This window comes from Dermochelys coriacea, chromosome 4 (assembly GCF_009764565.3).
Source record: "Dermochelys coriacea isolate rDerCor1 chromosome 4, rDerCor1.pri.v4, whole genome shotgun sequence".
NCBI classification, from domain to species: Eukaryota; Metazoa; Chordata; order Testudines; family Dermochelyidae; genus Dermochelys; species Dermochelys coriacea.
This window is the reverse complement of record NC_050071.1, coordinates 60517006-60532983: the sequence shown is the minus strand read 5'-3', so window position 1 is coordinate 60532983 and position 15978 is coordinate 60517006. Positions and strand designations below refer to the sequence as shown.

General features: G+C 38.3%; 1 protein-coding gene across 12 annotated transcripts in view; it reads left to right on the top strand.

The window, feature by feature from the left end:
- FBXW7 (F-box and WD repeat domain containing 7) overlaps positions 1-15978 on the top strand; it is a 275764-nt gene that overhangs the window by 235767 nt on the left and 24019 nt on the right. For all 12 annotated transcript variants that reach the window (XM_038399095.2, XM_038399089.2, XM_038399091.2 and 9 more), the window contains 2 exons: positions 722-863; positions 13900-14034. In XM_038399095.2, the coding sequence (XP_038255023.1) occupies positions 722-863; positions 13900-14034 (277 nt within the window). The remainder of the gene's footprint in view (positions 1-721; positions 864-13899; positions 14035-15978) is intronic.

Below are 15978 nucleotides of genomic sequence, written 5' to 3'. Positions count from 1 at the left end.
GGCAGAAACATATATTCCTGTGTCTGATCTTTTAAATATGTGAGTGAGAAAACTGTGTGTAGATAGGGCAAAATTTCTGCCTCCCACTCCCACCCCCCTGAAATTGTGAGGTTGGTATTAATCCATCAATATGCAAACTTTTAAAATTCAGTAAAATATGTTGAAGTTAAACTATTCTGTTATCATTATAAAATAGTAATAGCCTCTTGCTAACGAAATATATCAAGGACTTAGATAATGGATTATTTTGTTGTTTGGCAATGAGGCAGCAACATGTTTTACCTTTACAGTTGAGACCTGTGAACTCCTGCTTTCCACATCACCAGAGACCAGGGCCACAGGAAACATGACGCACTTGGCCTTCCTAGAGTGAAAGGATATATAGTCTTACTGCATCTCTTACATAAGCACTCCCTGCTGGCCAGTTGATGGAACGGTATTCATTTGGCCTTTAGTGGATGCTACCCATTTTTTTCCTGGCAGGAAGATGAACACTAGAATATAGAAACAGCTGTATTGATGAAAGTGAGGAAACTGACTGCTTGAATGACAAAGTAGACTGTTCAAACTGTCGTTGCCTGGGTAATCTCACATAAAAATCAAAACATTATTTTATATGAATTCTGATTGGTAACTGCTGTACTAAAGCATTTTAAGTATATAGATATTTTATTTTTCATAATGCAATAATTTCTGTGACTTTCACTTATTTGTATCATAGCACTACTGGGCTTGTGCCATGTTCTGCAACACCTACTACTTTTGGGGACCTGAGAGCAGCCAATGGCCAAGGACAACAGCGGCGCCGGATTTCATCTGTCCAGCCACCTACAGGACTTCAGGAATGGCTGAAAATGTTTCAGGTAATCAGCAACTAGAGTGTGAGACTAAATAACCAATTGGAATGGTTCACTTTCATGATTTAAGGAAAAAATAGCCAGCTTAATGTATACCCATTGATTCCATGTAGTCTTGACAAAGTAAATGAGCATCAACTTTAAAGGAAATACAGTTTTCTATTCCAGCTAGTTACTGTACAAAATCACAAACATTTTGCTTTCTTGGGTTTGCTACCAAAATAAATTCTACTGTTATTTACTTAGAAATTTTTTGTAAACTCTATCCAGCATGTTGCCATTGTGGTCTCAATTTAACAAAAGACATGTTCATTTTGAGGCTTGTAAGCATTAGTGCATGATTTGTGTATGTGTGATTATGATGCTAAATTCATCAGAAATCTGATAATTTAAGTGGAATAGAGGGAAAATCTAGTTTATAATGCTTTAAAAGCTTAGTTATTTGACAAAATATATTTCTGATGAAAAGGAAACTCAGTGTTCATTCTTACCATTCTGTGTTTTAATCACATTCTTGGCTTGTGCATATCTGTACAAGAAAGAGCAAAGAGAGGACTTTTTTCTCCCTTCAAATAGTCTGGTCAACAAGGTCTACACAAAAAGCAACGCTGACAAAGAGTCTGTAAAATAAAATGGTATGCACCAATATCTCCTACATAGATGTCTATTGTGTGTTTAAAAATATGAAAAAACTACCCACTGATTAATAATAAAGCAATATTTTTTTCTTTCTGAACATTACTTCTGTAACGGTTTAAAAAGAAGAGATGGACCAATGAAAATATAAAAATTGATTCCATTATTATCAGCAATCACTTTTTACAGGTTCAGTGTAAACTTACTGACACACTTGTTTTAGGCAGAAATCATTTTTTATAACTTCATGCTCGATGTGCCACATTTGATGATAATTTGATTATGTAACTAATCTCATATGCAATTTGCCCTTAAAAAAATAAAAAACTCTTCCTTCATAAATTATAAATATATAATCTATTCACACAAAACTCATGCTTTGAAGTGAAGTGGGAAAGACTACATGATTTGCAGCAATAAGTATTCAAATTCAGTTGTTAAAGGTATGCTTTTGTGATGTTTTTTCCTAGAAAGATATTAATGGTACTTGGTATATATGCTTCTTTCTAGACATAACATAATACTTCAACACAGCTCCTGAATATTAATCAGTTGAAAGCCCTTCTGTTATCAAAAGTTGTTTGTTTCACAACATAGGTATTTTATTGGTGATTTTAAGTATGTGGCTTACTTTTTCACATAGTCTATAACTACATACAAAAAACCAGCAGGGTGGATTTGATTTAAATCAATTGGATTTAAATCATGATTTAAATCACTAGTCAGGAAGACTCGACTTAATCATGGATTTCTGCATAAAAGTGCATTCTTGTTGGTCGTTATAACCTTAATACATATTCTTCACAATTCACAGATAGATGTAGGTTTCATTTTTAGAAGGTACATGCTATACATTTTTAAAGTGATTTATTTTGAAAACTTTTCAGATTAGTTTTACAGCTATATCAGAAAATGAATGATTGTTTGGTTATTTCATTTACCAAAGGTAATTGAAGCAGATAGTTCACCTCCCAGTGACTTCTAAATATCTCCAATTCAATACGTTAATCATTAGTATTTGGAGGATTTTCTTGCCATGCTGTATTAGGAGGAGAACATCACCAGACAGACATTTAAATTGTTTTATTTAACTAAAACAACCATGTTATGTATTCTGGATTTTTTTTCTTCAACAACAAACACAGTATTTTAACAAAACAAGCATATGAATTTTTGAATTTAGTTAAACATTCAAGTTTTTTAAAATCAGGTTTGTTTTTGTTAAAATTGTTTTTAACGAAAATAGTTAAATGAAATATTGGGGAAAAAACCCACAAAAATTAAATCTACTATGTCAGCCAGGTCAACATGAAATATTGGCTTCTGCAGTTAACTCAGTCGTCTTCATCTTCATTTTCCTGTTTGTTCATAATCTGGAGAAGAAAAACAAGCTTTCCTGCTTTTTCAGGTCCCAAACGATTTCTCAATTTGGAATGAATTAGTCCAAAAGAAGAAAATATTCTTTCTACACCGGCAGAAGAAGCTAGTGAGATTATCACATCAACAGTCTCTGAATCCAAGTGCTTAAGTGATTTCCACCAGTTCAGTGGTGTGACTTTCTTCAAATCATCATCAGCAAACTTGTTTTTCTTTAATGGTTCACCCTTAGCTCGGAAGTTTATTATAGTTGACATTATGGAGGGATGACTGCTGGATGTCCATGTCATAGCCAACTCCTCTTCTTCAGTAGTTAAGGTTTGACCCTGGTACCGAGTATTGAGAATATTGGCAAGAAAATGAGCTGGAGATAGTGCTTGTCCCATTCGTTTTTTTAATGCTTGTAATTTAACTCTGTCATTGCATATTTCTCTTTTTAAGATCTCAGTTCCATTCAAATTTCAACAGCGTCAGTAGTAGAACAGCTATTTCCCTGCATTTTGTTCAAGGCTACAGAAATAGGCTTCAGGGTACTCAGCATGTGTTCTGCATTTCTCTTAAGACCAATGTTGAGAACTTTGGCTGTGACAGTGCCATCTATTTTTTCACGATTTTGTTCACAAACTGCCATCAGATTAGACAAGTTCTTGATATAGTGCTCAAAACAGTTCACTATTGAATTCCATCGCATGTCTTGTGGGAGAGTTAGCTTGGTTTCTCCTACTTTTTTCAGAGCAGCTGTTTCAAAGTGGTAGTTATGGAAGTATTTTTCAATTTCAATGACATTAGTCTTTATTTCTGGAACAAGTCTTGGGCTAGAAGGTACATCAAATGAGCACTGCAACCCTATGTTATTAGCTTGGGACTCTCTTCTCTTTTCTAAATAATTTCTTCTCATCTTGGATACATTTGCAGCATTGTCTGTGACCAAGCTGCGTACGAGACATCTGAATTTTTTTTCCAGTTTTTTTTTATAGCCTTTACTGCTGCTACTTGTAAGTATTCTGCTATGTGTGCATTTCCTGATGTATCAATTGTTTCTGTAAGAAAAACATTCTCTTCTTCTGTTGTCACACAAACATATACAACAGGATCATTGTGGACACTGCTCCACCCATCAAGACTCAGGTTAATAATTTTACCCTCTAGACCTTTTGGACACTGCTCAATTCTTTCATACACTTTATCCAGAATTTGCCTGCAATACCTGCGCTGTTGAGTGGACTATATCCTGGTCTTAATGACTGAACCATGTTAATGAAGTGTGGGTTCTCAATCATACGGAAAGGAAAGTCTGCTGCATAAACAAGCCAGGCATTTTTTCATCAATTACCTCTTTTTGTAATCTGCTTCTTATCACAAACTTACCTGTGCTTGTTTCTGGATGGTGGAGATTTTTTTTTCTTTTTGCTACAGGTGATATACTGTGGCTATGTGACATACATGATGTGACTGAAACACTATAATTAGCAGATAACTCTGAAACTATAGAAAAGGATGGTAATCTTGAAGGTGGATAGTCTTCAGAATCCTGTATTCGCAAAAAGAAAAGGAGTACTTGTGGCACCTTAGAGACTAACAAATTTATTTGAGCATAAGCTTTCGTGAGCTACAGCTCACTTCGTCGGATGCATTCAGTGGAAAATACAGTGGGGAGATTTATATACACACACAGAGAACATGAAACAATGGGTTTTATCATACACACTGTAAGGAGAGTGATCACTTAAGATGAGCTATTACCAGCAAGAAGGGTGGGGGGAGGAAGAAAACCTTTCGTAGTGATAATCAAGGTGGGCCATTTCCAGCAGTTGACAAGAATGTCTGAGGAACAGTGGGGGGTGGAGGGGGGGAAATAAACATGGGGAAATAGTTTTACTTTGTGTAATGACCCATCCACTCCCAGTCTCTATTCAAGCCTAAATTAATTGTATCCAGTTTGCAAATTAATTCCAATTCAGCAGTCTCTCGTTGGAGTCTGGTTTTTAAGTTTTTTTGTTGAAGAATAGTCACTCTTAGGTCTGTAATCGAGTGACCAGAGAGATTGAAATGTTCTCCAACCGGTTTTTGAATGTTATAATTCCTGACATCTGATTTGTGTCCATTTATTCTTTTACGTAAAGACTGTCCAGTTTGACCAATGTACATGGCAGAGGGGCATTGCTGGCACATGATGGCATATATCACATTGGTAGATGCGCAGGTGAACGATAGTGTGGCTGATATGATTAGGCCCTATAATGGTATCCCCTGAATAGATATGTGGACAGAGTTGGCAATAGGCTTTGTTGCAAAGAAAGGTTCCTGGGTTAGTGGTTCTGTTGTGTGGTGTGTGATTGCTGGTGTGTATTTGCTTCAGATTGGGGGGCTGTCCGTAAGCAAGGACTGGCTTGTCTCCCAAGATCTGTGAGAGTGATGGGTTTTCCTTCGGGATAGTTGTAGAGGTTTTAGTTGGGGGCTGAAGGTGATGACTAGTGGCGTTCTGTTATTCTGTTATACAGCATCAGTTGCTCCATAACCTCAGCCATGCAGAACACAATGCCATCCACAGCCTCAGAAACAACTCTGACATCTTAATCAAAGGCTGACAAAGGAGGTGCTGTCAATGGGAGTTTTTTCTGGTCAGGACTGCAAAATGAGGCCTCTTTATGGTTGCAGACTGTTATGAATAACACTTGTTAGATACATGTATTAGCCTATAGAAAAACTGTTTCAGTAACAAATAAATTTGCTTTTAATAAAAATGTAACTAGACATTTAAACTAATGTTTTAGTTCATGATTTCAAAAAGAGCCTAAAGTTAGGTTTCTAAATTGTGATTTAGGCTCCTAAATAAGTGACCTGATTTTCAAAAGTGCTGATCATGCAGAAGTTCCCACTGATTACTTCAGTTGGAGCAATAGGTGTTCAGCACTTTTGAAAATCAAGCCTGTTATTTTGGAGCCTAACTTTTGAAACTCTTCGCCTTCAGGTTTAAAGTCACGTCTCCTTGACTCCTCCAAGGGCACTTACTTTTATTACTTTATTCCTCAGTAGGAAAATAAAAACTTTCACAAAGTATAGTTAAAAATTACTTAGGATTGTACAGTTTCTGAGCATGCACTGATAGTGTCACTCTTACAATCTGATTTTTTTTTTCTGTATGGCAATCAAAATGGGAGCGCTTTCTCCCTTATTAGTATAGGATGGCTGTTAAGTCCGTTAAGTAGCACTATCCTGTTTGTCTATAAATGCATCTATACTGATAGTGTCTTTGCAATCAATTTTAAAATTGAACTTCCAGACCAAAAATAAAGAACAAAACAAAGCCAACTTTGTTAAACTGGAGGTACAGTTGTAAATGTTTATTAGTTGTGGGGAAAAAACCCTAAGAAAACTTTGCAGTTTTCTCAAAAGCTTGTAAGATTTGCCTGGAAGTCAAAATAAGATTACTCGTTGAAAGAAAATTTTACAAAGGATTGGAAACGCACAGTTCTTGATGCCTATGCAACCTTAATGCCTGTCCAGCTCCTGCCAATCTGCCATCCAGGATTCCTGTCTGCCTTGTGTGTAAGATGGAAACATTTTGATGAAGGACTTCTGATTGTTCATAGCGTGGAGCTGGGAACATCTTATATCCACTTTATGTTGCTGCTTGTAGAATCAAGAAACTCTCGAATATACGACTTTGGTTTTGAATGTATATTTCTGCTACATAAGTGTGATTTGATTAGTCTTCCACCCTGTGCACAGGTGTGTCAACATAAATTTTAGTTCAGCCATTAAGAAGTTTATAGCCTCAGATATCAGTTTCAGTACAACATAATTCTGTATAATTAGGGGGATTTGTCTCAAACACTTGTCTTGAATTGGTCATTTTTGATGAACAGAGATTTTTTTTCCATATACTCAATGGTTCAAAATAAGACACAAATAGTTTCCTGTAGTTAGTGTACATTTTACTTTAAATGCTATAGTAGCATACAATCTCTATGAACTTGAAATAGTTTGATAAAATCACTTTACAATTTCTAGGGTCACTGTTTCAATTGAGATGTGCATTGTTTGAGGATTTGTCTCCTGGTCTTACAACTTCGTATTCTGGTCTTGGACACCTGTTCTGAGGATAGTGTGGGTGGCACTGAAGTAGAGTTATAGTTATTTGAGTTCTATTAACTGTATATTTCCATTCATTTGAATTTCCAGGCTAATGTCTGAGTCTTTTAAGAACACTAAAATGTTCTATGAAGTCTTTTCATTTACTATTTGACCTGAGCTATGTGCTTTGAACATGACAACTAAAAGAAAGTCTCTGTCCCATGAAGCTTATATTTTAAAGGACACAAACAGATAAGACATAATCAGTTGGGGAAACAGAGTAATAGAGAGCTGATTGGAAATTTTCCAATGGAACCTTTTTCCCATCAGTAAATACTGATTTCTGCAAAATGTTTTGCTTTTGATTAATGTGTCAACTTCAACAAGAATTTGTTTTGAAAGAAGAGTTGAAAGAAACATTTCAATAAGGTTGAAATATCCAGTTCATTCAACATTCAGCCTTTTTGAAACGGAATCTTTAGATATTCCATTTTATATCGTATATAATTTTGGCATCCTAAAAAATGTTTTAATTCTGCCTTGCAAATTTTGAAAGTGAAATTCTTCATGAAACCAAAAATCCAGTGCCTGCCAAGTTCCTCTGGAGGCAGAATTACATCAAATATTAATCCCTTCTTTACTTTCTCCCTAAACTTTTCCCAATAATATACTATTGTGGTAAGAGGGCTTTTGTCTAACATGGTCAAAGTTTGTGAAACCTCCTCATTTGATTGAAGAGAGGTGGGAATCTGGCACACTGGGATTGGAAAGTCTTTTTCTATGCATAATCATGTCAATCAGTAGAGGTAATCACTTTGAGGAGCTGGTAAGCACTTTGCCTGTAATTGAGGGTGTTTGCTCCCAGCAGCTATGATAGTGCCCAGCTTCTGCCACTTCTGGCTGGCAAAGAGACCATTTCTTTCAGATAGAGACCTAGCCATAGTAATTCACACATTTGTCACTTCCTCTCTGATATTCTGCAGTTCTCTTTACCTCCACCTAGACAAGATGTTCATGAAGAAACTGTAACAGGTACTACACAGTGGTCCATCTCCTAAGCAGAACAAGCACTAGACTATATTTCTCACCAGTGTTCTACAACCTACACACTTTCAGATCCAATTCAGGGTTCTGGTATTTGAGTAGAAAGCTCTCACTTGAATAGGTCCACATCATATCAAAGACTGCCTTCCTTAAGAACGTAAGAACAGCCATATTGGATCAGACCAAAAGGCCATCTAGCCCAGTATCCTCTTTTCTGACAGTGGCCAATGCCAGGTGCCCCAGCAGGAATGAACAGAGCAGGTAATTTCATCAAGTGATCCATCCCCTATTGCCCATTCCCAGCTTCTGGCTAACAGAGGCTAGGGACACCATCCCTACCCATCCTGGCTAATAGCCATTGATGGACCTATCCTCCATGAATTTATCCAGTTCTTTTTTGAACCCTGGTATAGTCTTGGCCTTCACAACATTCTCTGGCAAGGAGTTCCACAGGTTGACTGTGCATGGCGTGAAGAAATATTTCCTTTTGTTTGTTTTAAACTTGCTGCCTATTAATTTCATTTGGTGACCCCTAGCTCCTGTGTTACGATGAGGAGTAAATAACACTTCCTTATTTATTTTCTCCACACGAGTCATGATTTTATAGACCTCAATAATCTCCCCCTTTAGTCATCTCATTACTCTTTCCTCATACAGAAGCTTTTCCATGCCCCAAAAATAATTTTTGTTGCCCTTTGCTGAACCATTTCTAATTCCAATAAATCTTTTTTGAGATAGGGCGACCACATCTGTACGCAGTATTCAAAGTGTGGGCGTACTATGGATTTATATAGAGACAGTATGATATTTTCTTTCTTATCTATCCCTTTCTTAATGATTCCCAACATTCTGTTCACTTTTTTGACTGCTGCTGCACATTGAGTGGATGTTTTCGGAGAACTATCCACAATGACTCCAAGATCTTTCTTGAGTGGTAACAACAAATTTAGTCCCCATCATTTTGTATGTATAGTTGGGATTATGTTTTCCAATGTGCATTACTTTACATTTATCAACATTGAATTTCATCTGCCATTTTGTTGCCCAGTCACCCAGTTTTGAGAGATCCTGTTGTAGCTCTTTGCAGTCTGCCTGGGACTTAATTATCTTGAGTAATTTTGTATCATCTGGTCCCAGTATAGATCCCTGGGGGACACCACTATTTACCTCTCTCCATTCTGAAAACGGACCATTTATTCCTACCCTTTGTTTCCTATCTTTTAACCAGTTACCAATCCATGAGAGGACCTTCCCTCTTATCCCATGATAGCTTCAGTCAACATAGTTATGTTTTGCCTTGCACACTGTTTATCCAATCCAAATACATGTTTGAGGGAACTAAAGGCAGTGTTCTCAACAGCAAAACCAACACGCTGGTTCACCCTCCCAAAAGGAGATCAGGAAGAGCCTCTTCTCTCCATCTTCAGGTATCTCCGTAAGACACACCTGTCAACTACTAAAAAATTCAACAGCATACTAAAAAGTAATAACCTAGATTAAACCTAGAGCAGGTCAAAGTATGAATATGCTCAAACTTAGGGGCCTTGATTACACCCAGAGTAGGAAAAAGATCTAATTGCCTCCATCCAGCTAGTCCACAATATGTGTTTTTAGTCCATGTAGTGGTCTTTACAGTGTTAAATATTATATATTACAGTGTTAAATATTTTATAAATGCTTCTTGATAGTAAGACAAGTTAGGAGTAGGAAAGGCACAAAAACAGCAGTGGGAAAAAACAAAGGAGGGAGTGAGGCTGACATCTTTAGCCCAAATGGGTTCAGAAATCAGAAACAATTCTTTAATGTTTTAGGGAGAAAAACCTTTATTTAACTAGCAAATTGAAAGAACTAGCTGGAGTTTCATTCAGTGTGAGCCTGCATGTAGTTTTCACACACCAGCATTGATGTGGTCAGCGCATACAAATTCACTGCATTCTCCACATTACTTGCAGCTCTTGTGGTCAAATGACCTTAAGCAAATGTGGCAGATTCCACTGCCAAGTCTGCAGAGTGATCCCATGGTAACTGGTTTTTTATAGTAGCCAAGAGATGAGAGTGCTGCTTTAATGGGCATGGTGAGATGATGGATATCGAGGATTCTTCTCTTTATATGTGCATCTTCAAGTCATTCTCCTAGATTGACAAGAAATAAGTGCCTTGTTTTGGTTGAGTGTGGTGCCAAGCAGGATCACTGCTGACTCAAATAAGGAACCTGGGATGCAGCAACATCAAGCATGTTGAAGAAAAGAAATAGTGGCCACCTTTGTATCTTGCACCCACAGGAGTACATTCTTGCAAGATCATCCATGTTGCTGACAGCATTTTTAGTGTCATAATGGAGAATTATGTGGGTTTTTTTTTGTCTCTTCCTAGAACCTTGTCATGATGCATCGTCGATAGTATTATTACCAACTTGCCCTTCTTTGGAACATAGGAAGCCAGGGTAAGTGGCCCAGCAAACCAGAACACTGATGGCAGTTTTTCTCTGCTCCAGCGTGGATGCATCTCATTTGGTACATCTGACTTGTTCCAACATAAGTCAAATTTTCATTAAATAGATCTTCAGTAAGCTGAATACTGGTGAAGTTATCCCAAACTATGTTTCTTCCAGTCTTATACCAGAGCTGAACATGAGCGCCTCCTCATCTGAAAATGAACCTGATGAACAGTCAATGAAAATGTAGTCTTCCTTTTCAGTGCTACTCTTGACATGATCGGGCACAACGTCACTGTAATTTAATAAGTTGTCATCACAAAACTTCTTACTTGAGTTGCAAATCATTTTTCTAAGATCAGAAGCAAAATATCATGCCCGTTTGTTCACCTTCTTGAATTGTGGAACACAGAAAATGCTCTCAAGAGTCTCCTTAGTCTGCAGTGTTTGGAGCATAATCCCCTCAAGAATGGTAGGCAGAGAGCCACCATCAGTCCACTGTGCTGAAGATACCAAACATGCCTGGATTTGAAGGGACCAACCTCCCTGGAATATCTTCTACTGTAGGGTAACTGTATGTAGCAACCGCTGTCACTGCTATCCATTATCCAATTAGCATATGCTAACTATTACACTACAAGATACTCTCACTAGAAGCAAATGTGTACACAGAGCTACTAAAAACAGAGGACAGTGCAATATATTTGGGCTACATTTGTACCCCACATACTGTTTTGATACAGAAAAATTACTTTTCATGGTAAATTACATTTTTTTAACTTAGCTGAATTGTGTATATGTGCCTAAATAACTGTGTCCTAAAACTGCATAGTTGGAGGGCCATTGGTTCATGAGTTATCACAACATATATGCTTACAGGCTACAATATTCCCACGAATGTGGAGGAGGGTTAATGGAGCTTTTTTACCTGGAACATTATTAGGAATCTAGAATGTCTGAATTGCTCAGAAACAAAAATATTAGAAATTTTGCATCGTTGCTTGGCACCTATTTACTTTACTTTTTTAGTTTACAAACATGTTCACTGTTGTTGTTTATACAAAACACACTTACTCCTTCCCCTCTCTGTCTCTGCTAAATGTGCTGTGTGCCATTTTTTGCTAACAGGTCAATCTATAGATCACAGAGATACTAATCTAATGAAGATAATTGTGTCATTCCTCCATTAAAAGATATAGTTGTATTTATCTGGCAAGACTACTCACTCTTAACAAAATTTTCCACACCAAATATTTTCCCTCAGAGATCTCTTACTGACTGTTACCAGCTTATTTTTAAAAACATGAAAGACCAATCGGGAGAGCTCCCTAGAGTAGAAGTCTTTTAGCAGCTGATTGTTTGGAAGGGTCTTAAGGTTGTTGCCTCTAGCCAACCTACAAAGCTGAAGGAATAGATTTTTACTGTCTTAAAAATAGTTTTTCCCTGTGAAGGCGGGGGGGAGGGAGAGGGTAGTGTGTGCCTCTCAGTTTAGTTCTACATTGTATTTTATCAGTAAAGATAAGAGTAAGGATTACTTACACTGATGTGCAATAGTGTCATCAGAATTTAGGGGCCATTAACAATTTTTATTGATTTACAACTATGGTAAACATCTGCCACAGCACAAAATGTTGATATTAAAGTTCTTTGAATTATTTTTACTGTATTAATTACTAACAAAATTGGTTTAGAATGATTTTGAAAGTTATGAGAGACTAATACAGATACAATTCAAAAGTAGTTTGATAGATCAGAGTAAATGTTGCAAACATTTCTAGTCAACTAGTGCCTTGGAATAAAAAACAAAACAGTTTTAAAACAGCTGATGAGATAAGCAGCTGCTACGTATTCACACTAACTACTTTACTTAAAAGGATTTTCAGAAGTATGGTTTATTGTTTGGATGATTGATAGTTTTCAATTGAGATAGTTCCCACTAAAAGCTGTTGGTAGGAGAATCTTTGAAACCTCCACTAAGATCACGTTTTTCAAAAAATATATATTTTAAAATTTTTAAATCCCAGACATACTTCTACCAGCCTACATCATCTCGACAGTTGTCAGCAGGGAATGCTATTGTTCCGATTTCAGTCTCCTCTAACATCGTATCCCAGTCCTCAAAACTTACCAATGTCTTCCAACAAAAAGTGTGAAGTCAGGAGCTAATTTTCCTAATGAGTTAATTAAAAAAATTCTTAAAACTACAAAGATAACTTTTTACATCATAAAGAGGAGTAAATTACTATTCTGCTCATAGTTCATCTTTCTGACTACTACTCTATCCTTAACTTGCCTCACTATGTCTAGACATTGTAGTACATGGTCAGTAATATACCCTAATTTCAAATCCAAAGAGTGATAGTGCACAATACTGCAAATCTAGATCTTGAGACACAGGTTAAGGTGGCATATGAATTTTAATTCTAAGCTATCTTGCTTTCTCGTATCTGAGTCAGCCCTTTCAACTGTAATGTAATGTGTTAATTTAGTTGCATATGCCATTCTAGACGAACCCATATGTTCAAAAATATGAATATGAATCTACTTAGAAAACACTGTTGCTGTTTCATTTTCTGTCCTTTTACACTTTGTTCATGCTCTAATTTGATTGCTAAATCAGTTTTCTATTGTTTTTCTCTTGAAATTGTTTTTGCATAACAAATCAAAATTTGTTCAGCTCAGATGAGTTTGAGAAAGACATGCTTTTCAGATATGCCATATATTCAGTTATTCATTTTTCTGCAAATGCTGCTGCTAATCTGCTGTACTCTCAGATGAGTGCCTATTTAAAGTCATCAAATGTTATGGTGCCCATTAGTAAGAATGTGTAGTAAGAATGTATAAAGTAAGAAAATTACCAGTAAAAATTCTGTTTACTTAGTAAATTGATGTTTACAAAATAAAATATTGGTTTACAGCCAGGATTCTGAAATATAACATTGTGGCAGATGAACATATAGCAGTAATAACCTTTGGACAATAGGCAAAGAGATGTATTTTAAAGAAAGTTGCAAGTGGGTGTTTTTTGATTTGGTTCTCTCCCCCACTCCCTATGTAAAGTTCCTAATGAAACAGTGAAATTCTGATGGCTGAAATTGGACATTTCATTTGAATACTCATTGGAGTGAGTACTATTGCACTAATCACTGTGCGCTCACCATATTCTAAACTGATTTTAAAATAATGTACAATTTTTAACTATTCATGTTGTATTTTTATGTTATAGATTATACTCAATACAACAGATACAGTTGTTGGGTTCTAAACATTTTCCGTCAATTTTATTTTGCTTAATTTCAAATGATTATCACAAAAACCCTAACAAATTATTTTGTGTGGGTAAGGTACTTACCCATAGGAAGCCTAAACACACCATCATTGGGTATCCTGCATACTGGCTTTTTTGCAAAGTCGCTTTATAAGTACTGTATACTAAAATAATACAAACATTGAACATATCTTTCTCTCTTATAGAGCTGGAGTGGACCAGAGAAGTTACTTGCTTTAGATGAACTCATTGATAGTTGTGAACCAACACAAGTGAAACATATGATGCAAGTAATAGAGCCCCAGTTTCAACGAGACTTTATTTCCTTGCTCCCAAAAGAGGTGAGGATGATCAGTTAATGATGGGCTCTGGGTGCTGTTTGACTATGTAACGCATCATCTATCACCTTTAAACATTTCCATGCTAATTATGGTATTCAGTATTGTCAATTTAACACTGTTAATTGGTGTTAGAGTATTACAAGTTGACAAACTGCCATGTTTTAATTATGTAATTCTCAGATTAATGTATGCTTCTGAGCTAAAGGCCAGATTTTTGAAGATACTTAGGTACCGTGTAGGATTTTCAGACGTGCCTATTTGCATCTTTAGGCATCTTAAAATCTTCAAAAAATCTGTCCAAGTGACTTTCTTTCAACTACTGAGATAAGTTCCATGTTGAACTTACTATAAATCATTTGAGTTCTTTCAGCTTAAATAGGTTTTCTTTAACCACGTTTTCTTTCTGGTTATTTAGTGTCTTGTCTCTTGACTGATTTGCCAGATTTAGTCTTACATATATTCTGTATCATCAGCGTATGTTTAGATCATCATCCCCTCCACATTTTGAAGAGACTATAATTTCAAAAAGTTTTGTAGAACTTCTTCACATAAAAAAAAAAGTCAACATATACAAATTTATTCTTGATTTGTAATATGCACCTATCATTCTCCTAGTGTATGAATTATTAAATCTGCATTAAGTCTGTTAGTGTTACTTATATAATTAAGAGAGAAAATTCCCCAGTAACAAGGACCCAAAAACTCCCATCTCCTTATTCTAAACCCCAGGCAATCTCCTGCATAAACAAATATCTTTCAATATACCCGGCAGTGATGAGCTGCCAAAATCTTAACAACCGGTTCCCTATAAAAAGTTCTGATTTAAGGGATGTGCCTCTGTCCTGCCCCCTCCCACCCCATCCCCAGGCTCCATCCTGCCCTCCAGGCTCTGTCCTGCCCCCCTGCCCTCCCCAGGCCCGTTCTCCATCCCAGGTGCCTGTTGGTGGACCAGGAGTCCTGCAGCCCTTGTATCAGTGGGGTTGCTCCCCGCATGTGGGGCGGCAGCTTCCTGCAGGCAAAGGCTGCCGTCTGCCCGACTCCCAACCGCAGGATGTGACCACTCCTGAGCGGTGGAGACTGGGGCTCGCCCCAGCACGCCCAAGGTAGTCCCCAGCCATGGCACCAGCCAGCCCTACCCAGCTCCTGGGGCAGAGGAGGCTGCTGCTGCCAGGGGCCTGGCTCCCCGGCCCTACGCAGTGCCCAGTCACATGGTGCCTGATCTCCCTGCCCAGCGCAGCTGGTTGTGCTTCCTGGGCCAGGCAGGAAGCAGCATGGAGCTTGGCCGCAGCTGCTGAGCGAGGCGGCATTCGATCAGCCTCTGCGCGTGGGGCCCCGGAGCGGCTGCCTGGATAGCTGCGCAGCGCAGGTACCAGCCGCAGCATGGCCCCTGCTCTGAGACAGGACGAGGGGCCCCGCAGCCCTTCCATAGCCCCGTGCTGTTCCATGCACCCCCTCTAGCACCGAACCCCTTCTCCAACCAGGGCCAGCTCTAGGATTTTTGCCGCCCCAAGCAAAAACATTTTTGGCCTCCCCTGCTTTTTTTTCATTCCCCTCTGCCCCTTCCCCAAATCCCCGGTCCCACCTCCTCCCCCAGGCGTGCTGCATTTCCCCCCTGCATTGCTTCCTATGGCTCCCCCCCCCCCGCAACCCTCTGCCCTAGCTCACCTCCAATCTGCCTGCTCCCCTGAACATGCTGCTGTTTCGCTTCTCACCCCTCCCTCTCAGGTGCGGGAGAGACAGCACATTCAGGGGAGCAGGCGCAGCAGAGGTTAGCGAGGGTGTGGGGGAGCGCAGGAAGTAATGGGGGGGTAAAGGAACCGCTCCCTGCCCCAGCTACACTCCACTCCACCACCGCCATCTCCCCTGAGCGCACCGCTGCTCGGCTTCTCCTGCCTCCCTCCCAGACTTGCCGCGTAGGGGGAGAAGCCGAGCGATGGCGGTACT